We start from the raw sequence: 27,112 nt of genomic DNA on the forward strand, positions 1-27,112 counted from the left end.
GAGACTATTTTTTACATTCCTGCCAGCAGTATATGAGGTTCCTTTTGTGAAACTTTCCACAGACACATCTTTTGAGTTTCCCAGAATCTGCTCGACTCATTGCATGGTCTAGGAGTTCATGGAGTGGAGAGGAAAGTGGCCCCTCTTGGAGAATGTCTGCTTCCTCTCCCCATGACCCTTGACTCAGTAGATTTCTTTGCAGATAATGTGAAGTCTCAGTGTATTTACCTGTGCAGAGAGGGTCCTGACCCAGGCACTCAGAGGGTTTAACTGAAGAAGGTGTAGTGAAGGAGATACTTACAAAGGTATGTGCCCAGTTAAGGTGACTTATAAGGGGTGGATAGTAGAGTACCCTGGGGTCAAAACCAGCAGGAATCCCTCACCCTCTATCTCTAGTCCTGAAGAGGAAAGGAGAAGCAATAGTGGTACCAGAAATCAGAGCGAGCTGGATCAAGGGAGGAGAAGCCATGTAAAGGAAGCCGTAACTATAGAACATAGCCAGGACCAAAATAAACCCAAGGCAAGAAAACACTGGGGAAAGGGAATAAGTACCCTGACCTCTCTCTTCTTCTACCTGCTGAATTCTTTCAGAGCTTCTCATTAGTCAAATCCAGTTAGAAGTCAGAAGGCAAATATTAGTCAGAATTATCCAGAAGCCAAATATATTAGGATTCTCTAGAGAAATAGAACCAGAAGGATATAAAGAGAGGAAGAGACTTATTGTGAGGAACTGGCTAACATGATCACGGAAGCTGAGAAGTCCCATTCTCTGCCACCTGCAAACTGGTGGTGTGATTCCAGTCTGAGTCTGAAGGCTCCTGAGTCAGGAGGCTGATGGTGTAAATTTGAGTCCAAGGGTCAGAGGGTCCACAGGCAGGCAGGAAGCAAAAACTGCAATAGCCTCCTTTCTGCACAGTTTTGTTCTGTTAAGGTGTTTCACAGATCGAATGATGCCCATCCACATTTGGGAGGGTGATTTTAATAAGTCCACCAAATCAGAAGCTACTATAATCCAGGAAAACTCTCAGAAGCTTGGCAGAGTGGCACATTCCTGTAATCCCAGTGGCTTGGAAGGCTGAGACAGGAGGATTGTGAGTTCAAAGCCAGCCTCAGCCATGGTGAGGCGCTAAGTAACTCAGTGAGACCCTGTCTCTAAATAAAATACAAAATATAGGGCTGGGGATGTGGCTCAGTGGTCAAGTGCTCCTGAATTCAATCCCCAGTAGCAAACAAACAAACAAACAAACAAACTCTTGGAGAAATGCCCAGAAGCAGTTTTTAATCTGGGAGCACCAGGGTTCAGTCAAGCCAACACAGAGTAAACAACCATCATAGCTGGAATGTCTAAGTCAGCCTGGGCAAGACAGACAGTGGCAAGTTGAGAATAACCAGCATGGGTATCTCTTGTGCCTCCATGTACCCATTTTTGTGCCCTGTTTGAGTGAAAATATTTGTGTCTTTAGACAACGTCCCATCCGCCACTGTATCATCATCATCATGTTGGCTTTGTCAGTTCTGTTTCACCCAAAATCTAAATTGTGTGTTTAGCCATCATTAGTGCTCTTCAGGTAAAAAAGCAAAGACAAGACATAATTAAATGCGACCACTGCAGCCTTAGCCTATGTAGGTAGACATGGGCCTGAGCTGAGAAATCAGAGCTTCCTCCTTCTGCCACCCCATCCATGTTCTCCATGTCCCCCTGGCACTTCAGATGGCCAGTTTTAGTGGTAGGTATGTTAGTTTCCTAGAGTTTTAAACAAACAGTTTTAAATAACAGAAATTCATAGTCTCACTATTTAAGAGGCCAGAAGTGTAAAATCCAGATGTCCTCAGGGCCATGTTTCCTCCAAAACCTCTAGAGGATCCTTCTGTGCCTCTTCCTCACTGCATGAGGGTTGCCAGCCATCTGTAGTGTTCGTTGGCTTGTAGAAGCTGTCACTCCAGTCCTCCAGTTTCTTGTGGCCTTCTCCTGTTCTGTTTTCACATGTCTTCCCTCTGTGCATGACTGTCTCTGGTCCAAATTTCCCCTTTTTACAGGGATGCTAGACATATTGGGTGAGGAGTCGTGCTAGGGACCTCATTTTGATTTGATTACCTCTGTAAAGACACTGTTCCCGCATCCTGAAGTGCTGGGAGTTAGGACTTCATAATGTCTTTTGGGGCAGGATGCAATTCAAGCCATAATAGTGGATAGCCTAAATCTTCTCATATGATCTAAGTTCTTAGTAATTCTGTCTTTATAAAAGAGTTCCCCACTATTATTGTTGGATGTGGGAATAATTAAGGGTTTTGACTGAATCCCAGACACAGCCCTCCTTACTCCACTGTATGACAGCAGCACAATCATCCCAGTAGTCAGGATCAGTCATCTTCACAGAGTAGTAAGTCATTCTCTGCCTGTTAGTTCCTTAGCAAAGGGAACCCAGAATGAGCAAGGGACAGCCTAAACCCCCAACAGAAGTATGTCAAAATTTACTGGTGCAAGCTTTCTCCTCTTGGTCACCAAGACACACATTATTTGAGAGATACCAAAGCTACAGAGATGAAGAAAAGATCCTAAAAGTTTCCCAGAGACATAGGACTGGGTATCAGAATGTAATTAAAATTCTCAACAGAAAACAAAAAATCAGAAGACAAGCACTGTTGGTCAGTTTTTTGTCACTGTGGCCAGATTACCTGACAAGAACAACTTAGGAGGGAAAGTTTGCTTTGGCTCAGTCTCAGGGGTCTTAGTTCATAGATGGCTGACTCCATTGCTTTGGCCCTAAGCTGAGGCAGAACATCATGGTGGAAGAAAGCAGCTCAGTTTATAGGGTCCAGAAAGCAGAGAGAAGGCAGGGGCGAAGAGGTCACAGGGAACAGTACAACCCCAGGAACCCTTCTCCTTCAGCCATACTAACCTGGTCAGTCCATCCAAACCAGGATGAACTGATTAAATCACAGCTCTCTTAATCTAATCATTTCACCTCCAAACATTCCTGCATTAACACAGGAGCTTTTGGGGAACACCTCACATTCAAAGCCTTAAAACTGTGAAGCCAAGATATCTGTATCCATCTGGACCAAGTTTGCTCCTGGGATTCTCCACTGCCAGCCTAGTCACAGCTTTCCCAGGTCTTCTGAGGCAATTGTTATTTGTTTCCTACTTTCTAGTTTCTAAAGTATCCCAGAACTCATCTTCAATTCTCCTTTTCTATCTTTGTAAATTAACACTTATATAAAAACTCTCTTTATAATTATTTTAATGGGGTTTTGGGAAGAAGCTGTTCATGTGGAATTGCTTTAGCTTTTATAATGAGAAGTTGCTTGAAAACTATTTTCTTTTTTTTTGAAATGACACTGATATAGGAGCTATTTAGGGGTTTTTAAGTGGCCAGGTATAAATAAAGCTTCAGTACCTTCAGTAATCCAAAACTATCATTTTGAAATGTCTTTTATAAATTTTAAATTCTGTTAACTTGCCAAAAGTATGGTGGTCAACATGTTTGCCAAATGTCCATTTGATTTACAAATGTTGAGAATGTAATAAAAACAAAGATCATCACATTGATATCTTGACAAAGGCAGGGGGACGAAAAGGTATCAATAAAATAAAAACTTTACTTGACAAACTCTCTTCTTCTGTTACCATGATTTAATGAAGGAAGCTGTTAATAGGGAGAGAAGTCAGCTTCTAACTTAGTGGATATTAGCTACTTAACATGTCAAAATTGAGAAATTAAAATTCTCAATTTCATTTCTGTCTAAAACTTAAATGGATCAAAACTGTAACATGACACTAAACATTCAGACTTATTAAACTGTATAATTTTTCCTACCTCTTAAGTAATAGGGGGAAAAAGCCCCTGCTGTTTATCTAGAATGCAGAAGGGCTTTGAAGTTTTTAGTTATAGAAAGTTTCTATGGATATTGAATTTTAATTACTAATTTACAAAGAATTATAACATTTATATTATACACTATTTTGTACATAAGATAAATATACTAGTGAAAATTTTACTGTGCATATGTAAATCTTTTTTTTTTTCATGATATAGAAAACACCACATCTAAAACTGAGCACATGTGAATCATGATCCTTAGTTTAAAAAGTTTACTCATAGTGTTATACTGCATGGAATTGTGATCTCTCCTAGCAGATTTTAACATTAAACACTCTTATCTTAAAGGAGGAGTATCACAAACGAACCTTCACGGAAGTGCTCTCTCCCAACATGTACAACAGTAAACTCTGGGAAGCCTCGGGCCACTGGCAGCATTACAGTGAGAACATGTTCACCTTTGATATTGAAAAGGACACCTTTGCTCTCAAACCCATGAATTGTCCAGGGCACTGGTAAGTATTAAAAGTGGAGAAGATATAGCATAAGAGTGCACAGCACACTTCATCATAATTAGCTGTTACTATTATTTTGCTTTTTAGATTTAAATGGTTACTTTAATCTGAAGAATGATAGTTACTAATCATCTTTATCTAGTTATTTTCATTCTGGAGAATGAAAGTATGTTTGATATTCAGCAGGCATGGAATGCTACCTGGAAACCATTTAGTTTTTGTGCTTCTCAGAGAACAGTATCAATTTTAAAAATTATATTTGTCCTCTTAATAGTAATATATTTCAGATATACATATTTGCAAATAGTTCTATGTACTGTTTGGGTTATTATAACAAAAACATTGAGGTCATAATAAATGGTTTTCTGAATTTCATTGATTGTAAGGTACTTTTTCCCTCCATATATCAACTTCTTTGAATTTGGGATGCATCTTATAATTGGTGGCATCTTAATATTTTGTCACAAAGTAAATCATAGGTCACTCTATTTCCTAATAGTACATAAAATAAAGGTATATCTTATACCCAATGTTGTTTTTGATTCTATGAGAGACTGTAATTATCATAAAGTAGGTTTATAAATTCAACCTTGAAGACAAGCAGATTTTACAGCTAGAAGTGAATAGACATAATTCTACACACACACACACACACAACTATTATAGTTTTGTCTTACCAACCTACATAGTTTCTAATAAATTAACCTTAGAAGCTAACTATTTAAACAAATATCAGAACATTAAAGAAAGCTCCTTGCCCTTTTTTAGTAAAGATTAAAAGAAATTTAACTTGAAGATGACAGCATGTTAAAATATATATATAACTTTAATGTTATGAAAACTGGTATGTTAATAGTCTTCAGTCTCTTTTTTTAAACAGAAGGTGAGACTAAGCTAGTGTCCCACGCTCTCTAAAACATTTACATTAACACCTTCTTAACTTTGCCACCAGGTATTATTTAAACCTGTAGCCTGCCATTTTAACTCTAATTATAAGTAAGGCTAAGTGACTATAGAGAAGGTATTTTGCATCTTCAGGCTTCAGAATAAGGAAGCCTGTAGCAATGGAATAAGGTATTCAGGAGTGCTTTCTGCAGAAGAGAATTCAACAGAGAACACTAGTTGGATGCTTCCTGAGCTTGGTGCTAGAAATGCAAAGGTGATTTATATAGTCCATTTCCTCATGGAGCTCACATGCATAGGGGGCAGGAACATATATGTAGGCAATCACTTATTTAAAAAGACCAGTGCCACAACAGTTATATGTTTGAGGTGTTCTTGGAGCCTGAGAAGAGATGGACCAGTCCTATTTGGAGAAGTGTCCAGAGGGCTTCACTTAAGAAGTAGCCTTGGAAATGAATTATAAATGGCAAGTGGAGATTTACTGGGTGGATGAAGTCAGAATTTCTGTAAGACATAATGAGATTCTTTCTAGAATGCTGCAGTGATGTAAACTTAAGATTCAAAAATTCCTAGAAGAGGGCTAGAGGCTTAGCTCAGTGGTAGAGAGTATGTTTAGCACACAGGAGGCCTTTCGTTAGAGCCTCAGCACCTAAATAAATAAATAATAATCCATAGAAGAGCATTTTAAAAATATTTTTGGTTGTAGACAGGTACAGTACCTTTCTTTCATTTATTTATTTTAATATGGTACTGAGGATCGAACCCAGTGCCTCATGCGTGCCAGGTAAGTACTCTACTACTGAGTCACAAACCCAGCCTAGAAGAGCATTTTTAATATAGTGATCTAAGAACCAGAATAAGGAGTTTACAAATATTGAGGCTTAATTGTAATTTCTTAATATTTAGATAATAATTATTTTCTATACTATGTAAAAACTGTTTCATGTATCTTTTGTAGTCTGATGTTTGCTCATCGTCCACGATCTTGGAGGGAAATGCCAATTAGATTTGCTGATTTTGGAGTTCTTCATAGAAATGAACTGTCAGGGACTTTAAGTGGCTTAACCCGGGTCAGGCGCTTCCAGCAGGATGATGCTCATATCTTCTGCACGGTGGAGCAGGTAAACAGTGACACAAGGTGAAGCGTGACTATCAGGGATTCACATCTCCTACTGTTTCAGATTTGCTGTGAAATAAGATGTTTCATTTAGTCTGCAAGGACTCAACTCATTCAGTTCTGACATCCTGTCGTTATCTAATTAACATCAATAGGTCAATAATTTCCTGACATGAGATTTATTATTTTTGTCCTTTGGCTTCCTTTACTTATTTTATTATCTCAAGTTCTACTAAGTGAACTATTTTAAAGATTTGCTGGAATTCAGGATGTTTTGTTTTTTTAATATTGCCTAGAAATTCTTATCGAGTTTACATTTTTAGTTCAAATTAATATTGTTGACAGAGAGTCACTGTCAAACACTTCAGGTCTAATTACTTATTTGACCTGACTGGCATTTATAGAATGATAGCAGAATATACATTCTTTGAAAGTATGCATGGAATATTCCCAAGATATTCTGGGCCATAAAACAAGTCTCAATAAATGTAAGGGAATTTAATTAAAACAATGTTCCATTGAACACAGTGAAATTACAGTTGAAATCAATAACAGAAAGCTATTTGTAAAACTTCTAAATATTTGGAAAGTAAATATCACACTTCAGAATAACTCATATATCAAGAAAAAAATCAAGAGAGAAATCAGAAAATATTATACACTGAATGAAAATGAGAAAAACATCACAAATTAAAATGGTTTACACAGGGACATTTATAGCACTGTATACCTACATTATAAAAGGTTTCAAATCAGTCACCTCATTTTCTACTTAAGAAACCAGAAAAAGAAGAGCAAAATACACCTAATGGAAACTAAAGAAAGAAAGAAAATAATAAAGAACAGAGCAAGAAATTATTATGATGTGGATCTTAAATGCCCTTGAGAAACTCACATGTTGAAAGCTTAGCTCCCAGTTGATGGTGTGTTGAAATTTGGTGGAATCTTTAGGAGGTAGAGCCTAGCTGGAGGAAGTCAGGTCATTAGGTGCATGCCCTTGAAGGAGATAAGGGAATACTGGGACCCTGGCATCTCTCTTTCTTTCTTCCCTGCCCCTGGCTCTCCTTCCTGGCTGCTATGATGTGAGAAGCTTTGCTCTACCATGTGCTCCCTGCCATGATAGTCTGCCCCACCACAGGCCCAAAACAATGGAGCCAACTGACCTGTTTCCTTTTAAGATGATTATCTCAGGTATTTTATCATAGCAACAGAAAGCTAACACAGAAATTGCTGAAGGAACAGTCACTGGAATAGAAAAAAGAAAAATAATAGAGAATATTACTAAAAAGCAAAAGCTGATTTTTGAGAGGATAATGAAATTGATAAACTTTTAGTCAAATGTAGGGAAAAAAAGATAAGACACAAAATTTAAAAATTAGGAATGAGAAGTACCATCACTATGGATTTTGTACGTTAAAGGAATAGGGCACATTGTGAACAATTTTGTATCAGCAAATTTGACAACCTAGATGAAATGGACAGATGTTTGAAAAACATGCCAAGCTTCACTCAAGAAGAAATAAATGAGTGGCTCTTTGACCATTATGGAAATTAAGTCAATAGTTTGAAACTTCTCACAAAGAAAATTCCAGTCCTAGGTGGCTTCATTCATTAATTCTACCAAAAAGTCAGGAAGATATAATACCCATTCTAGACAGATTCTGCTAGGAAATTGAAAATGCTTACCATCTCATTCTATGAGGTACCATTGCCCTGATGTGCAGCAAAGCAGAGCCAGTTAAAGAAAACTATAGACCAATGTCATGAACATAATGTCAAAATTTCTAAATACAATTTTAGCACATTAAATCCAGTAATATTTTAAAGGACAGTTTATCTTGACCAGGGAATGGAAGGTTGATTTAACAATAGAAAATAAGCCACTGTTACTTAGTTTGTAATTAACAAAGTAAAATTCAACATTCATTTCTCATAAAAATGCTTAAGAAACTAGGAATGGAAGGGAACTTCCTCAACCTGATAAAAGGCATCTGTGAAAAACTTATAGCTAATGTCATACTTAAGGTTAGGAATAAGATAAAAATGTCATTTCTCATTAGTTTTATTATTGATTATTAAACTGGACAATTTCTGTAAAGAAAAAATGCAAAACAGAGAAATAAATATCCAGGTTAGAAAGTAAGAATTGAAATTCTTAACTTGCAGATGACATGACCGTGTATGTCATGGATGACATCTACAAAAAACTTATTGTATTTACAAAAGAATTATGAGAACTAAATTTTTAAAAATTGTAGTATGGAATATCAATATATAAAAATCAATTTTGTTTCTATATACTAGCAGTGAACTATTGGAAATTGAAAATAAAGAATAATCATTTATAATATCATCAAAAATATGATAAAATGTGGGGAAAATATTGCAGATATGTTGCTGTGAACTTAGTTTTTCACCCCAAAATTCATATCTGAAGCCCTACCTCATCTCACCCCTGACATAGGATGGCATTTGGATATGGAGTTTGGGACATCAGTTAGGTTTATATGAGAGAACAAGGGTGGGGCTTTCATGATATGACAAATACTGCTATATGAAGAGATACAGGAGATCTTGATGCCTCTCTCTCTATCCTCTCTGCCATGTGAGGACACAATAAGAAGGCAGCTGTCTACAAGACAGGAAGAAAACCCTCACCAGTAAACTGAATCTACCATCTCCTTGATCTTGTTTTTTAGCCTCCAGAATTGTGACAAATAAACTTCTGTTGTTTAAGCCACACAAACTATGGTTTGTTGTGGCAGTCCAAGCTGACTAGGATAAAAGGAGGTAAAGTTTCTACACTCACTTGAGTTGGTAAAATCATAGCATCAGTAGATTGTGATAGTTAAATAATACCTAGAGAAACCACTAAAGAAAACTATATGGTGCACACCTGTAATCCCAGTGACTTGGGAGGCTGAGGTAGGAGGATCATAGGTTCAAGGCCAGCCTCAGCATATTGGTGAGACTTTCAGCAATTTAGCAAAACCCTGTCTCAAAAAAGAACTGGGGATGTAGCTCAGTGATAAAGCACCCCTGCATTCAATCCCTAGTGCGAAAGAAAGGAGGGAAGGAGGGATAGAATTACCCAGATGAATCATAGCCTAAGCCATACAACAAACCTCAACAAATTTGAAATAATTGGAATCATAAAAGGTTTCTTCTAGCCACAATGAAATTAAAGTAGAAATAAATAGAACAATAATGGGAAAATCTATAAGACCTTTTGATCACTCTCCCTAAATATAGCATTACTTCCTGAATGGTTGCATTCATTCTTGAATTCCCAGCATTCAGCATAATGCTTAATACAAGGGCAATTACTTTTTGTATTAGGGTTCTTCAGAGAAAGGGAACCAATAGAATATATAGAGATATACAGAAGGGTATTTATTATGGCAATCAATTCACATGATTACAGAGGCCAGGAAGGCCCTATTATATACCATCTGTAAGTGGGAGAACCAGGAAAACTGGTGGGTGATTCCTAGTTACCAATATGAGACCCATGGCCTGAGAACTGTGAGTAGAGTAACTGGTGTAAGTCCCGTAGTCCAAGGGCCAAAGAACCAGAAGTTCCTATGTCTAAGGATAGTAAAGGATGGATGTCCCAGTTTAAGAAGAGAGGGAGGGGGGCATAAGGGTAGGAAAGTCGGTGGAATGTGATGGTCATCATTACCCTAAGTACATGTAAGAAGACATGAAGGATGTGACTCTACTTTGTATACAACCAGAGATATGAAAAATTCTGCTCTAAATGTGTAATATGAATTGTAATTCATTCTGTTGTCATATATAACAAATCAAAATTTTAAAAAATTAAAAATTAAAAAAAAGAAAGGGGCGGGGAGAGAATTTAATTTGCCTTCTCTCTACCCTTTTGTTCTCTTGGGGCTCTCAACAGATTGTGTAGTACCTACCCATACTGGTGAGGACAAATCTTTACCCAGAGTCTACTGATTCAAATACTAACCACTTCCAGATACACCCTTACAAATATAAGAAATAATGTTTTTCCAGCTACTCCTTATCCCAGTCAAGTTGACACATAAAACTAAAGGATAAATACCTCTTAAACCAATCCCCTGCATTCTGACTGCTCTCTCTGGGTTCAAGGCACTATCGTATCATTCCTGAACAACTTCACCAGCTTCCTGACACACTTCTCTAGCCTTGCCAGTCAGTTTCCATACAGCAAAAGAACAGTTTGTTTCAGATTAGTCCCCTCAACCTTTCACTGGTTCCCCATTGTTGTCAGGGTAACACATCCAGACATGACCCTGGCTTTGTAGGTACTTTATTTTCTCTGGTCCCTGCGTACTTCTAGCCTCATCATATACCACTCATCCCTGTCTGCTCTCCCTTGTATGGTAAGAAGCTCCCTGACTGTCTGCTCCTCTGACCTTGACCTTCACCCTCAGTGTTTCCTCTGCTTGGACTGGGAACCCACTGGCCACACCCTGCCTCTCTACAGAGAACTCTTGCCCAGCCTCTGGCCACAGTGTGGCCCTAACTTCCTCTGGGCAGCCCTCTTTACCTCCTGTTCTGGGTGTACCACTGTCTTTTCACAATGTGGTGCCCTTGTCTGCATCCTGCATATGCCTGACCCACAAATGAAGATGCAAATCAGGAATGGATAGGCAACCAAAATACTGTCATATGTACTCTATTAAAATCAGGCTTTATCTGATATGAAGAATTTTTTAAATGTCCTAAATAAATTTAATTTGGTGTTCTATTTGAATATTTCATTTGCTCTGATTTCAGATTGAAGAAGAAATAAAGGGGTGTTTGCAGTTTTTACAATCAGTTTACTCAACATTTGGCTTCTCCTTTCAATTAAACCTGGCCACAAGGCCAGAAAACTACCTTGGAGAAATTGAGATGTGGGATGAAGCTGAAAAGGTAAGGAGAAAGAAAAAGCTCCCCTTTCATTTTTGTAGGTATGAAAAGCACTCAAGAAACTGCACTTCTCTAGAAATTTTAAAACGAGAAGTCATGGGATCAATATGCAGGTTGTAGAATGTGTTTGTCCAGTTGCCTTCATGATGAAAACATTTGTTTAACACTTAAAAGTTTATGTCAGGTTTTCATTTGTACCCTTATTTGGTGCCAGTCACAAATAACTGGCATACATTTTTTAAGAAATCCTTTTATTTGCAGTATGTCTTGGTTTGTGTAGTTGATTTTAAAGCATTGCCTGTGGAGTTACCTTAGTCTGACTCAGAGTCTCAGAGATGTGGTCTCTGCCTGAGATGCATGCTCATGGTGCTTGAGTCAGACCCAGGCTGTAGAGCCCACTCTATGCCTGAACACACCCAGACTTAGACATCACATCTCAGCTTTGAAAAGCCAAGGTTAGGGTCAGCGCATGAGGGGACACTCCCAGACCTCAGGAAGGACATCTCTGTCTCTCTCAAGACCGTATTCTGACTGAAGTCCTGGGAGCATGCCACGACTTCATAACTCTAGCCACAGGCCCTGTGCACCACCTCTGCCTTGGACTCCTCCAAAAGCACCTCACTCCCAGATGTCAGGCCTCATTCCTGGGCACCAGTATTTTGGGGTGATAACAAGAATTTGGCTGTTATTTTGACAGTGTTCTGGTCAAGATCTTAGGAATGCTCAGTTTCTTCCTAGGAAAGCTGCATTCACAGGAATGCCAGAAGACTCAAAGTTCCCCTTTACTACAGACACCCACTCATCTTTAGTGTGGGACATCTTCATCACAAATTGTGCAGAGAGTGTGGAGAGGTAGTGGCTTAGGCTGAAGACCAAAGTGGAGCCTCATGCCCACACACTGCTATAAATCATGGGGTGCCCCCAGCCCCAGACACATGCAGAAGTGGAGGAGAAGCTAAAGAGAAGTAGCAAGGCCTACCATTCAGCTTTCTCACCCACCCACACAGCATGAAAGAGGGAGCAAGGGCAAGACTCTCATGCCTTTTCATATGTGGAGGAGCATCCATCTATAAGGTGAAACAGATCCTGGACTTTCACCAGGATGCAGAAGCTGTCAGAAGGAACTTGCATTGGAAGGAGGACCCAAGCATCCTTTCTCTAAACTCTGGAATTCACTGGAATAATTTAGTAAATTATCTCTTTTTCCCCCCAACTAAAATGTATATATGTGGGGGCTGGGGTTGTGGATCAGCGGCAGAGCGCTCATCTAGCACGTGCGAGGCCCTGGGTTCGATCCTCAGTACCACATAAAAATAAATAAAATAAAGGTATTGTGTCCAAGTACATCTTAAAAAATAAATATTTAAAAAAATGTATGCATGTATGTTGAGAGAAATGTCATCTTAATCATCTTTCTATAATCCCTATTGAATATAAAAGATACTCAATAAATATATATTGAGCTAATGTAAAATATAAGATATATTGAATTCATTTTTATGAGGTATATGAAAAAAGATAAAATATGCAATAAAATAGAAGTTTAAAATGTTTTCTTCTTTAAAATAGCAACTGCAAAATAGCTTGATGGAATTTGGAAAACCATGGAAAATGAACCCAGGAGATGGAGCATTTTATGGCCCTAAAGTAAGTGGATTGTATGCATTAAAAAAAGTAAAATTTAAAAGAAAAATTTCAACTGTCACTAAGCAAACATTGTTTAATTTATAGATTGATATAAAAATCAAGGATGCTATTGGCAGATACCACCAATGTGCTACAATTCAGCTGGACTTCCAACTGCCTATTAGATTTAATCTTACATATGTTAGGTGAGTGATTAATATGATTAAATAAAGTAGTACTAATATCCTAATTATTTATCATTTGAGATGAATATATAAAAATAAACATTAGTGTATATCTAGTATATGCCAAATATTCAATATGTATTTGTTTACGTATTTATAAACTACTTGGGGATTTTCTTAGTTCATTTTGTGTGGCTACAACAAAACACTTAAAGCTGGGTACTTTATAAAGAAAAGACATTTATTCAACTAATTATTATGATATCTGGAAAGCTCAAACAGCATGGAACCAGCATCTGGCAAGGGCCCTCCTGACTACATCACAATGTGGCAGAGAAACGGAAAGGGAAATGGCTGCATATAGAAAGGGGCAAGTGTGTGGGGTAGCCTTATAACAACCTGCTCTCCTGAGAACTAACTTAGTCCTCTGAGAACGACATTAATCCTTTCTGAGGCTAAGGACCCTATAACCTGATCTCCTCCCACTAGGCCTGACCTGTTAAAGATCTACCACATCAGTGGTAGAATGCTTGCTTAGCATGCACAAGGTCCTGAATTCCATCCCTGGACCAAACTTCCAGCACATGACCTTTGGGGAACACATATACATCCAAACCATAAGAGGGGTCAACTTTAATTTTCTGAGGACATGGTCTGGTAGGGGAAGAAAGATAAGTAAGCATAGGATTAGAGATCTGAACAAAGTACCATGAAAACATGGTCCAGGTGGTTAACTGTCCCTGAGGCATAGGGGGAAGACTTCACAAAGAGCTGGAGTGACGTGAGGATGAGATAGTTGCCAGAGAAAGCAGGGGAAAAGGCAAATTTTTCAAACCAATAACTTCTTGCTGTAAAAATATTTCTTGACATACAGTGAAACTCTGTGGTGTGTGTGTGTGTGTGTTTGTGTGTGTGTAGATGCATGTGTACAGTTTGGCCAGCCTTAATGCACATATAGAGTGGTTTGACTTCACAGTTATGACTATATTATTCCAATAAATTTATTTGTGCTGACTATGTGCAGTCAAACTTCCTCCTGCCCCTAGTCCTTGGCAACAATTAATATGTTCTCTGTCACTATAATTTTGCCTTTTCCAGGATGTCATATAAAAGGAATCATGCTATATTAACCTTAAGAGACTGTCTGTCTTCTTTCACATAGCATAATGCCTTATAGATTCATGGGTGTTTTTGCATGTTTGAATAGTTTGTTCCTGTTTATTGCTGACCAGCATACCATCATTGTATGGATGCAGCACAATTTGCTTGTCTAGTCATTCACTTAAAGGCATTGATTCATTTGCATTTTGGGGGGATTATGAATAGAGCTGCTTCAGACATTAGTGGATAGGTTTTTATGTGAATGAAAGTTTTATTTCTTTAGAGTAAATATGATAAGTGTATGTTAACTTTGTAAGAAATTGCTGAACTGTTTTCTGTAGTAACTTTACCATTTCATATTCTTGCCAGGAATGCATGTGAGTTATATATGTTTCACTTCCTTGAGAACACTTGGTATTGTCCGGGTTTGTTTATTTGTTTGTTTGTTTTTGTGGTGCTGGGGACTGAGGGTCTTCCATGCTAGGCAAGCACTCTGCCTCTCAGTTATATCCCTAACCCTGTTTAAGATTCTCCTTAACAAATGCATAATAGTATTTCATTATGTTTTGATTTTGTATTTCTTCAGTCCTAACAAAATTAACATTTTTTGTGTGCTTATTTCCCATTTATATGCTTTTTGGCTAAAGACCTGTTCATGTCTTATCCTCATTTTAAAATTGGGGTTTTTGTTGTTTTATTACCCTTGAATTTTGAGAATTTATATCTTTAAATATTTTAGGTATAAATGTTTTGATCGTTAAGTTATTTACAAATATTTTCTCTCCAAATTTGTAGCTTGCTTTTTGATTTTTACAGTATCTTTTCATTCATATTGAGTTTTTAGTTTGAATGAAGTTTAATTTATAATTTTTTTTTCTTTTATGGATTGTGAGTTTTGGCATCATGTCTATGAACTCTTTGCGTAAGCACACAGGTCATGAAGATTTTCTCCTATGTTTTATCTCTAGTTTTAAGTTTCACATTTAGATCTAAGATATCTCTTGCATTTGTGTGTGCGTGTGTGTGAGTGTGTGAATGAGATGTAGAGTATAGATTAGGGTTCGTTGCATCTAGATTGTTTAACATCATTCATTAAAAAGAACATTCTTTTGTCATTGATTTGCTTTTGCAAAGATCAGTTGGACATACTCTACTGTCATGTATATCTAAAAAGACAAATTTTTTAAAATTAAAAATCAAAATCAGTTGGACAGCTGGGCACACACCTGAAATCCCAGCAATTTGGGAGGCTGAGGCTGGAGGATTCCATGTTCAAGGCCAGCTTTGGCAACTTAGTGAGATCTTGTCTCAAACTAAAATAGAAGGGGCTGGGGATATAGCTCAGTGGTAAAGTGCCCTGGGTTCAAACCCCTACATTCCCCGCCCCCACACAGAGACATATTTATGAGGATGTGTTTCTAGATCTTCAATCTGTTCTGCTGATCCACTGATTATACCTTTGTTAACACCATGTAGGTTTTTTTAAAAAATGTTAATTTTTTTAGTTGTACACAATACCTTTATTCCATTCATTTATTTTTATGTGGTACTGAGGATCGAACCCAAGGCCCTGCGCATGCTAGGTGAGCGCTCTACTACTGAGCCACAATCCCAGCCCCACCATGTAGCTTTATAGTAAAAAACTTACAATAAATAATTTTTCAGAATTATTTTGCTTTTAATAAATCTATTTAAAATCCTGGGAGGAATTTTGATTGGAATTGCATTTAGTTTGGGTCAGATGGACATCTGAACTCTGTTGCGATCCATGACCTTTTAATTTCTTTCCTCATTTTTTCCAAATTTTAGCATAGAAGTCCTTTGCAAATCTTCATAGATGTAGATATCAAATATCCAAGTATTTCACTTCTAAGGGATGATTCTAAGTGGAATTATAGTTTTAATTTTTATATACATGTGTTCATTGCTCATATGGGGAAAATGCAGCAGATTTTTGTAAGTTGACCATGTATGCTGAGACTTTGCTGAACTCACATTAATTCTAGGACATTTACTTTTGTATTTTTGTAGAATTCTCAGGATTCTACATGATTGTGGACAATCATTCCAGGTATAAACAGGGACAGTTAATTTCTGTTTCTGATTTGTATTCCTTTTGTTATCTTCTCTTGCCTGATTGCACTGGCTAGAACTAGTATTGCTTTGAGTAAGAGGATGAGAGTGGACATCATTGCCTTGTTTCTAATCTTAGAAGGAAAGTATACAGTGTTTTATTCTTAATCATACTGTTAATGTGTAGGCTTTTTGTAGATACTCTGTCAAGTTAAAGAAGTTCCCTCGTATTTCTAATTTTTCAAGAGTTTTTTAATCATGAATGTGTGTTGAATTATTAGATTTGTTAAATTGTTTTTCTGTATAAATTCATATAGTCATGTGATTTTCCTTCTTTAGTCTATAATTATGGTAGATTTTGTTTATTCAGTATGTTGAAGTAGCACTGCATTGCTGGGATAAAATCCCCTTGGTCATACAGTGTTATTATTTATGTATTAGTGGATTTGATCTTCTAATGGCTTGTTGAGAATGTTTGAATGTATGTTCATATAGGATATTTTCTTTAATTTTCTTTCTCATACTGTCTTTGTACAAGTATCTGTGAATTCTGGCCTCATAAAATAAATTGGGAAGGTTATTCCATTTTGTTCTATTTTCTGGAAAAGATTATGTAGAATTGATGTTATTTCTTTTTCAGATATTTGGTTAAATTAGCCATTGAAACTATTGCTTAGGTTTCCTTTTGGGAAAGAAGGAAAATTATTGACATGTTTAAAATTTAATAATTTTTGATAGAATATTATCCTTTTAAGATGGTTAGAATAAATGAACAACCACTCCTCATACAAGGAGGACGTGGAGGAGAAACAAATCAGCCAGCCAGCTATTCAAGGTGTATGTGGACAGTGGAGAGAGGGAGAGCAGAAGTAGAGGCAGCAGCAGTCTGTGAACAGGTCAGAGATGACAATGGATGGAACCAGGTGATAGAGGTGAACAAAGAGGGTGTGTTTGGGGTGTGCTCTAGAGGAAGAACCAATGTGATTTATTCAGGCTTAGGAAGGAGAGAAAAGCATCGAGGTCATCGCCGTGATGGAATAGGGATTTATCCTATATTAGCAAGGGAGGTTTAACACGAGACTCAGCCTTGCAGGAAGGTGTCAGGTAAAACTTAGCATTCGTTCCTGTGTCATGGGCAGAAAGAAATTCCCTTCTTATAATAGGAACATTTATCAAAAAACAATAGTAACCCCTCAATATAGTTGAGAAGAAGGTGATTATGCCTACAATTTGTACCATTACTCAGAACTATTCTGAAAGTACAAATATTCAAAAAAAAAAAAAAAAGAGAGAGACTAAGTTGTTATTATTTGTAAATGTTAAAATGTTTAGAAATTGGCCAGGGATGCAGCTCAGTGGTATAGCACTTGCCTACCATTTGTGAGGCCCTGTGTTCAACCCCTACAACTGCCAAAAACAACCCAAAATTCTTGAAATCTGACAGAATCAAATGGAGAAAAATTGGGACTAATAATACAGTAAGTTATTATTAGTAAGCAGTAAGCACAAAGTACAAATTTCAATTTGCTTTCATATCCATTTAGTAATAACCTGCCTCAAAATGTAATGTAAAAAACATTTCAGAAACAACAAAATGCAAAATATCTAAGAATAAACTTAATAAGAAATAGAAATACATAATATTTACAAAGTATACACTATAACATTTTATCAAAAGTCAGTAAAGAATTGTTTAAATGAAGATTCACACAACATTCTTAGAATCAACATTGTAAAGATAATATCTTCTAATTTATCTATGAATCTAATATGATTCTGTGAAAATCCATTGAGATTATTTTGGGGGAAACTCGACATTCATTCTAATGTTTATTTGAGAAAAGCAGAGTTGGTGTCACTGACTGCCGTTAAGTCTACACTTGATGAATCATGGGACAGAAATTTCTGGTTACCAGGGTTTTATGAAGGGGCTATCCTGCTTCTCTTTTGTTTCCTATAGAAAACAACATAATATATCATTCAGGAATATCTTATGCTGGTTTAAGTTTGTGAGATAAATGATTTCTACATATGCCTGCATAAGGCTGGATTGAAGCCATTCACTCACCCCAAAACTTTCTGAGGGATCTAGACAGGGAGTTTTGTTTGATGTTGATCTAAAGGTAATTTCCCTTAGCAGAAATTATTGATGGAGATGTTATCCAATATTACTTCATTTGAAGTAAAGCTAATTAATTAGTCTCTGTTTTTGTTTGGTTTGTGTATGTTTTAGTAGTACCTAGCTGGTACAATTTGTAGATAAAATTTTCTCATAAGAACCTATTATATTTGTTATAGTGAAGTAAAATTTATCTTTCTGAGAAATGTGCACATAGATCTCAGGGTGGTTACTTCATTTTGATTAAGAGTCATACTTTGTTTTTCTATTTTTTTCTAAAGGGGAGTAGATCATTAAATGTAAGACATGTGTCATGAAGGTTTTAGGTCTATGAAAGGAATTTGACCAGTGGACTTCTAGAACAAATATTAAAAACAATTTGAAAAATTAGGTTTACTATGTGGGCACAGTAGTGGCAGGAATGGGGTACATAGGATCAGATAAAACTGCCTGTGAATTTAAGAAAGAGAATATGGGAATTGATTGCATTACTCTCTGTACTTTTGTATGTGTTAAGTGTTGTCTAATAAAATTTGTTAAAAATAATGAAACAAAAGACAAAGCAATCTTTTGTTTTGAGGAAATAAAACAGCCACTAAAGAAATAGTCAATGGAAAGATACCCAGAAACACTAATCTAAATCTATAGACAAAATTAAATATAAGGTAAGAATATAATAAAGTTATTACCTAATTTTAGAAAAATACTCAAATGTATAATTTTCATTTTTTAGTAAGGATGGGGATGATAAGAAGAGACCTGTGATCATTCACCGAGCAGTGTTGGGATCAGTGGAAAGAATGATAGCCATTCTTGCAGAAAACTATGGGGGGAAATGGTAAGTGACACGAAAGAGAAAAGCTAGATGTCTCTTATTTTTAAAAAATCATGGCTAACAACATTAAATTGGTAGGAAAAATGGCAGCTCCTGCTTTTATAATTAGCAGGTATGCAAAGAATAAATAAGAATTATTGTTCCTTTTGCCAGATCAGAAAACAGAAACAAAGAAAGCAAAAACAGAGTGACATAAAATTGCACTATATTCCCTTTGGGGAACTCAGTCCTTTTAAAGAGTTATCTTTTCACCTGTGTTAAGCCTGTCAAAGATCCATTTACTGTCTGGAAAACACGTGTTCAGTTTCCCAGGGTACTGTCTCTTGTCACACTGCCATCTCTTGTTCAGTTTGTATTGCTTACCTTTGGGTGTTCCTTGTGACCATTGTCTGGGAAGAAAACATGGAAACCTGATCCATAAATAGCTGAATAATACACTGGTATAAACCCAGAGAGAATGGCCACAGCATCACAGTCCAATCAAGGGATGACTGCGGAAAAGGAAAATGCTCTCCAATGCAGAATGTAGAATGGTACATCCTATGGTCCCCTCTGCCTGGAAGGAAAACTGGCCAGAGGTCTGAAGTTTTACATTGATGTAGGGCTCTGGGTACTACTTTGGCCACAAGACCAGAGATATAGAAATAATTAGATTGGAAAAATAAATGCCAGATAGATTTAGGGAAGAGGACTTACGGATGATTCCTCAGAATGGGCCATGAAAGTGGTATTGCCCACTGTAAGGTCCTCACTGTTGAAGAGAGTTTCAGCATTCTATACAAGAGGGCCCATTCAGTTATCATCAACTTCTTTTTGTCCCTCATAATTATTCATATCATGAATAAAGTGGCCAGTAGGTGATATGCATGAGCTCAATAACATGGACATTCCCTTACCAAGTTCTATATTACTACATATCTTCTGGGGACACAGTTTACCATTGGTAATGATATATCTTGATCCCACAGTATGGTACCATAACCCAGGGGGAGCAGCCAGCTGTCTTGTGGCAGTTTGATTACATTGGATCCCTTTCAGCAAGTGCCAGTGCCAGAAAAGATAGCAAAGTTCACTTTCTTTTCATAGAAGACAGTTACTCTGAATTTTACTTTGTTTTTCTTTCCTACCATGCTTTCTGCCAGCAGCACTGTGAAGTAATTTATAGCCAAGAAGTAAGGCCTGAGCCAGTATTGTTGAATTCACTATCACTGCTCTCAGAAGTAGCCAGCCACACCTGGAATTACAGCCCACATCCCGTGAAGGTGCATTCTACAACCTGTGAAAATGCGGCACACCAGCCATTTTTGGTTCCCATCCCATGTTTAAGAAACTGACTATTTGCTCATGTAGTTTGATTCTGCCTTCAGGATCTATAGCCCCCACCACTATTATTGCTAGGCATAATACCTGTAGCTTCGACTGTGGATACTGGGCACTGGCTGTCAGTGCTAGAGTCATTGTCACAGGTTCCTCAAAAGCCCTGTGACGGGCTGTAGCTGTAGCTCAGTGGTAGAGCGCTCGCCTAGCATGTATGAAGCACTGGGTTTCATTCTCAGCACCATATATAAATAAATAAAGGTCCATCAACAACTAAAATATATATATAATATATATGAATATTACCTACTGGCCACTTTACTCATGATATGAGTAATTATATAATTATATATATATATATATATATATATATATATGTATATTATAGTCAGGGTGCTGTATTTGTGTATCTTCCACAAACTAGTTCCCACACATGCATTCTAGTGTTCATGGCAAGAGAGGGCAGGGAAGAAAATTTCTGAGCAGGAATCATAAGGTAGGAAATTTCCCTGAGAGTCTTCCAAAAGTACTGGGCAATTAGAGAGTCTGTGTATATCTGAGATATTTGATTTATGACCTTGGAGAAATATATTGTGGTGTCATGGAGCTTTTAAGCTATTAAAATTATACAGAAGCCAAAAATATAGGCAAGACTATAGATACTAAGTGTGAGTTAATATGTATATATTTCTTTCTTTTATACCCAATATTCTGTATTTTATCATATGTAATTATGTTTACCATATATATTATTTCATTTTTGCAATTTAAGAAAAATACATAAATATATACATTCATAAAATACCATCTGGGAATAGTCCCAATCGTATTCCCTTCTACCTTCAAAATAATTTTGATGGTACCATACCTTAGGATCAGTATGTATCACTACTGAAGGCAAATTGTATCCCCAGAGGCCATGTAGTGATTTGGAACTTGGTGAAGGAATGTCCATGTTGTTAATTTAAAATCCAGTTGAAATGATGGTGTCTTACATTAAAATGGTAGTGTGAAAGTGGCAAAAACAAACAAACAAAAAACAACTAAAGATAACTAGTGGAATTAGGAGATGAAGTAGGAGACAGGAGGTGGTGCCAGTATGTGGTATGGGCTGTCCTCCTCACAGGGACCAAGATTTCTGACACCAGCTGACCTGTGAGGGAAATGTCTCCAAAAACTAAAAGTAAAAACAGTTAAAATGTGGTTCTCTGGGGAAAGTAAGACTGGGGACAGACTGAGGCCAGAGCACGTTATACACTCTGTTTTTCATCAAATGTTTAATTATGTCCATCATATGTTATTTTATTTCTACAGTTTAAGAAAAAATATATAAATATGCACATTCACAAAGAACTGTCTGGGAATAATCCCCATTGCATACCCTTCCACCTACAAATTATGATGAAGAAATAGGCAAATGTCCACATCAAACATTGCTTTTACCTACCCCTCCATGTTTTTTAAAAAATATTACATTTTGACACAATCAATACAGAGAGGTGCAGCATAGTCTTTTCCCAGTTTCCACCCACCCCCATGGCAACACTTGCCGAATTTAAGTATCACAACCTAGAAAATAAGCATTGATATGATCTACCAACCTCATTTAGATTTCACCACTTTCACTTGTACTCATTTAAGAGAGTGTGTGTTTCTGTACACACACACACACACACACATACACACACGTGTGTGTGCTTAGTTCTATAAGGTTTTTATCACAGTGTCTGGATGGAATAACTGCTGCCAGTCAAGACTCACTTATAAGGACCCTCCTATTCTTATTATTCCCACTAATGCTCTATCTCACTCCTGTCCACCAATCTGGAAACCATGAATTTGTTCTGCATTTCCATAATGCTGTCAGTTTAAGATTGTCAAGTACGCGGAATCATATAGTATGCAACCTCTTCAGATCAGCTTTTTTTTAACTCAGTGGAATTCCTTTGAGATCCATCAGTGTTATGTCAAGTACCAACACTTGGTTCACTTTTACTTAATGATGTTCCATGGTGTGGAAGCACCAAAATTTGACCATTCTCCTGCTGAAGGATATTTGGGGTATTTATGGCTTTTGGCTATTACAAATAAAGCGGCTATGTATGTTAGTGTGCAGGATTTATGTGAACATAAGTCTTCATTTATTTGGGATAAATGCCCAGAAGCACAAGTATGTGATTAACCTTCCATCTGTGTTCCAACCCATTCTTCCTTCTCTTTTCCTATCAAAATTCCAGGTTTCTCCTTTTGTCTACTCTACTGCCTTTTAACTCTTAATGTGGTTTGGTTTGCTTCTACACCATTCCACTGAAATTGCTCTCTTGTAAAGCCATACTTGAAAAAAAATCTTTGGTTATTTTTTAATCACAGAATAAGTGGTCATTTTGAAATGATTTTGAAAATGTATACTTTTCAGGCCTTTCTGGCTATCTCCTCGTCAGGTGATGGTCATCCCTGTGGGTTCAACTTGTGAAGAATATGCAGTTCAGGTAAAATTAGAGACATTTGAAGTACCTAATACTTTGCCATGTATTCTGTGTCGGTCATTGGCTTGAAATGTCATTCCTGCTTTAAAATACTGTATAACTAACACATTAATTTAATAAGTTTTCAGTTATTGGAAGTAACACGGGTCATATCCATGTAGTTGAATCACAGTGTTTTTGAAAAATTAGTATTTCAAAACATAATTAAATTATTCTTTTCCATATGGTTCTATTAGAGAAGAATACCTTATTATCTGTTACTGCATAACAATTTCCCTAACACTGAGCAACTTAAAACAGCAAGTCTTTATTATCTCAGCATCCTCGAGGTAGGAATCTGGGAGCAGCATAGCTAGTGCATTCTGGTGTGGTGTCTGATGAGGCTGCAGTCCTCCAGGCTTACTCACATAGACTTCAGCTCCTTACCTTATTGACTTCTTCCTAGGCTGCCTGAATGTCCTCACAACATGGCAGCTTGAGTGATCTGGGGAGTGAGAGATGCAGTCCTTTATAACCCAGCCTCAGAAGTGTACTACCACCACTTCTGCCCTCCTCTGTGGGTAACAGACCGACTCTGATACAGGGTAGAGGGCTACACAGGGGTATGAATATCAGATGGGAATAATGAGGGCTGTCCTAGAGTCAGTCTGTCTACCAAAAATAATGTAATAATGAAAGTATTCCTTGTTCTTCCAGGTATCCAATGAATTTTTTGAAGAAGGATTTATGGCCGATGTTGATTTAGATGACAGTTGTACACTGAATAAGAAAATAAGAAATGCACAGTTGGCTCAATATAATTTTATTTTGGGTAACTTAAATTTGTTTATATTTTTTCAGTTTGTTTATATTATTTTGCTTTAATTTTTTAAAAAAGGCAAAATAAGGACTATGGCATAACTACTTGATTATGACAGTTTGACTGTTTAATATCTATGTACAAAGAAGAGTCCTGGATTAGCTGTTGCTAGGTCCTCTGTTATTTGCTAGATGAAGACTTATAAAGTTCCACATGAATCCTGTTGTATAGTATTATTAACAATAGTGAACATCTCAAATGAAAATGAAAGAAATTTGAAAATAACCTCTTCAGTAGAATTATTCTCCTTATGTTTCAGCCATGTGACAGAACTGAAATATTTTCCTTGCTTTGCTGGTTTATTAGAAATCATGGGAATTAAACAAATGAATGAGAAAGATTCCAAATTTTCAAAAGAAAAGAATTAAGGTGAAAAAAAATACCTTAAGGAACATGAGTAATTGGATACAGAATCTAAAATTTTGATTGTAAACCTGTATAATCAAGAGAAACTGATATTGACATGCCTGCAGGCATGGTATTGCTCTCTCTCATAAGCTGAAAGAGTAGTAGAAAACACAATCAATATGCATAAAAAGTTGTCCTATTGACAGTTGTTCATTGATAATGTTTGACTCTGTGGTAGGTATTGTGTTGTTTAATCAGGCTCATTGTGGTGACAGAATCTCAAATTAGGTTAGACAAAGATTTATCAGAAGGGTACCCAAGTCATGAAAAGTAGACCTAAACAGCCAAACCATTAGAAAAGTAAACAGGAGCCTCAGCCCTTACAAGGATTATCTCTCCCCATTTCTGGTTCCTGTTTTTGCACCAGTCATTTATGCTTCACTTGAGTATCTAGTTTGTTGAAATTATCAGTGGACCAGTTTGTTCCTTTTGTGTGGCAAGAAACATGGATGCAGATTCCTGCTATCATCTCACAATATGGATTACTACCGAGAACAAGCTTTTTGCCCACATCCCAGAAAATTCTGGTTGGCCAGCATGGGTCTGTGTGCATCTTTTGACTTATCAAGTACCACCAGGTAGAGTCAGGGGATCTGTAATATTTCCTGCTCTAATTCATGCCCCATGGCCACAATACTGTATTCTCAAGTGAGCAGTAAAAAGATGTGATTAGAAGTCATTCCTTACCTCAAGACACTCAGCTAAAGCATGAACTTAATGACCATTAGATAGATAATTAGTGACTAATACTGAAGAAAAATTCAGTTAGACTCATAATACCACATTTGACTTAATGGTTGATTTATTTCCTTTCCTTTCTACAGTGGTTGGAGAAAAAGAAAAGATAAATAATGCTGTAAATGTTCGAACAAGAGACAACAAAATTCATGGAGAGATTTCAGTAACTTCTGCCATTAATAAATTGAAGAATCTCAAGAAATCACGTACACTAAATGCTGAGGAAGACTTTTAAAGTGCTTTCCTTGTACTTGCTTCTATGTAATCTATTTTGACCTTTGCAAATGTATTTTTCCTAACTAACATGTTAGAACTTCTAAGAACTTTGGACCCACTGATGGATCCACTCATGGGATCAGTTGAAATGGGTCACAGTGAATGATTAGCATATATGTATAAAGTTAATTCATTAATGTGTTCTGAAGATGATAAGAAGAGAAGCTTGGGAAATTTCCAAGCAATCAATGACTTCAGAGACCTCAATAGTGAGATATTATTCATTGAAAGATGGAAACACTAGAAAATGAGATATATGAAGTTATTGCTAAGACTTGTGATTTTCAGCAGATAGGCTTCAGGGCTAGGGACAGAGCTCAGTTGCAGAGCGCTTGCTTAGAATTCAAAAGGACCTGGGTTCTATCCCCAGCACTAAGAAAAAAGGGGGGAAAAAGATAGGTTCCATTAAAAGTCCACAAAGCCTTTTTGACTTTGAGGGGAAATCTTATTTTCTTATGTCTCAGATATTTTTATGGCTGTTTTTAAGTTAACATTGAAACTATCTCATTTAAATGGAATCATTACTTAATTATTTTAACTAACCGGCAACAATAAGTAAAGCAGGTATTAATAAATATTGAATTACTGACAAAGGACTCATAACATCAAAGAAATTCAGTGTTGTGGAATCTGTTATTTGCATTGTAGTTTAAGAGTTGCAGTTTTAATGCTTCTAATTAAAAATTAAGTTTTGTTCGGCTTTAGAAATAATGAATTCCCCAATACAATGCATCACACAGTGTTTCCTTGTTTCGGCTTTGGGCTTATACCAGTAAGATGCTCACCTAGAGTTAAATTGCTTTTTTGTTGGGAATGACATTTTATTGATTTATAGACTCAAAATGATTTCTGATTTTTACTTCCTGAGGAATGTGAACTGTGAAATAGTTGGTAAACAAAGTGTCATATGTCAGGCCTGTGTAGTAGTAATACGTGTACCTTGTGATAAAAATTTTAAAGCATGTGCCAGGTGTTATTCCGTGTTCTTTTTTCTTCTTTCACTCATCAAAAGTGCAAGGGAAAGAGTGGGTGTTAGAGGGTGACAGTAATACAGCCCTGGAGAAGAGGCTACTCCACTGCTGGTTGCTCCCAAAATATTCAGATTGGTAGGAAAACAGGTTTTTTATTTAAAGCCAGCTTTGAAGGAAGTTAGAAGAAAATTTTTATTTCACAATTCCATCTTGGGAGGCTCTGAGGACAAGGCAGCTTTTGAAAAAAGAGAAGAGGCAGGCAAAGTGAGACAAAAATTAGGAAATACCCATATGCAGATTTAGTTAGCCTACGTTAGAGGGCAGGGCAGGGAACAATTTGGCATTGTGGGCTTCCTTGGTGTCTTAGACGGGGTGGGGTGGGGGGGGGTGTCAGCTCCTCAGCCTTTACTCTCTCAGCATGAGGAAGCTGCTCTCAGTTTTAGAGGGGCCCGAACTCGGCCTATTTCATGGACAGCCTGAAGACCCCAAAGTGAACCATCTTGTGGCGGGTGAAGAGGGGTGGAATAGAGAGGCACCCCAAGACGTCTGCTGTGCTGGGAACAGACATAGGTGGGTAAAGCGTTCCCTTCCTTACCCTAGGCTGGTCGCCTTCGGGGAGAGGCTGTGCTCGGACCCTCCTTTCGCGTGAAAAATCCCACATCGGGCTTTTTCCCAGTCGTACAGGAATTTTCTCTAAATACCACGTATCCTTAAGGAGTTGGCTAGTAAGGCAGGGCCAGTTATGAAATGTGGTCCCAGCACCTTCGCACAGTACCTAGCACACAGTAGCAACGTTTATCTCTAAACGTATGCATCCAACTACCTGAATATAGTGCCTAACTTCCCAAATTTCCGCC

The 27,112-nt window shown here is 37.2% G+C and overlaps 1 protein-coding gene and 1 long non-coding RNA gene across 2 annotated transcripts in view; one reads left to right on the forward strand and one right to left on the reverse strand.

The window, feature by feature from the left end:
* Window positions 1-26,248, forward strand: part of Tars3 (threonyl-tRNA synthetase 3) — a 68,448-nt gene extending 42,200 nt beyond the window's left edge. Inside the window, exons 11-19 of the mRNA XM_046435826.2 lie at window positions 4,170-4,336; window positions 6,198-6,360; window positions 11,127-11,264; window positions 12,831-12,908; window positions 12,993-13,093; window positions 19,099-19,203; window positions 22,934-23,006; window positions 23,700-23,814; window positions 25,095-26,248. Coding sequence (XP_046291782.1) covers window positions 4,170-4,336; window positions 6,198-6,360; window positions 11,127-11,264; window positions 12,831-12,908; window positions 12,993-13,093; window positions 19,099-19,203; window positions 22,934-23,006; window positions 23,700-23,814; window positions 25,095-25,243 — 1,089 coding nt within the window. The 3' untranslated portion in view covers window positions 25,244-26,248. The remainder of the gene's footprint in view (window positions 1-4,169; window positions 4,337-6,197; window positions 6,361-11,126; window positions 11,265-12,830; window positions 12,909-12,992; window positions 13,094-19,098; window positions 19,204-22,933; window positions 23,007-23,699; window positions 23,815-25,094) is intronic.
* LOC124087126 (uncharacterized) overlaps window positions 1-27,112 on the reverse strand; it is a 56,482-nt gene that overhangs the window by 29,148 nt on the left and 222 nt on the right. Inside the window, exon 2 of the long non-coding RNA XR_009226069.1 lies at window positions 23,430-27,030. This is a non-coding gene — a long non-coding RNA (uncharacterized LOC124087126). The remainder of the gene's footprint in view (window positions 1-23,429; window positions 27,031-27,112) is intronic.

The sequence above is a fragment of the Marmota monax genome, unplaced genomic scaffold (assembly GCF_021218885.2).
Source record: "Marmota monax isolate L192 unplaced genomic scaffold, Marmota_monax_Labrador192_F-V1.1 WCK01_AAM20220418_F8-fsc00005, whole genome shotgun sequence".
Lineage (NCBI taxonomy): Eukaryota > Metazoa > Chordata > Mammalia > Rodentia > Sciuridae > Marmota > Marmota monax.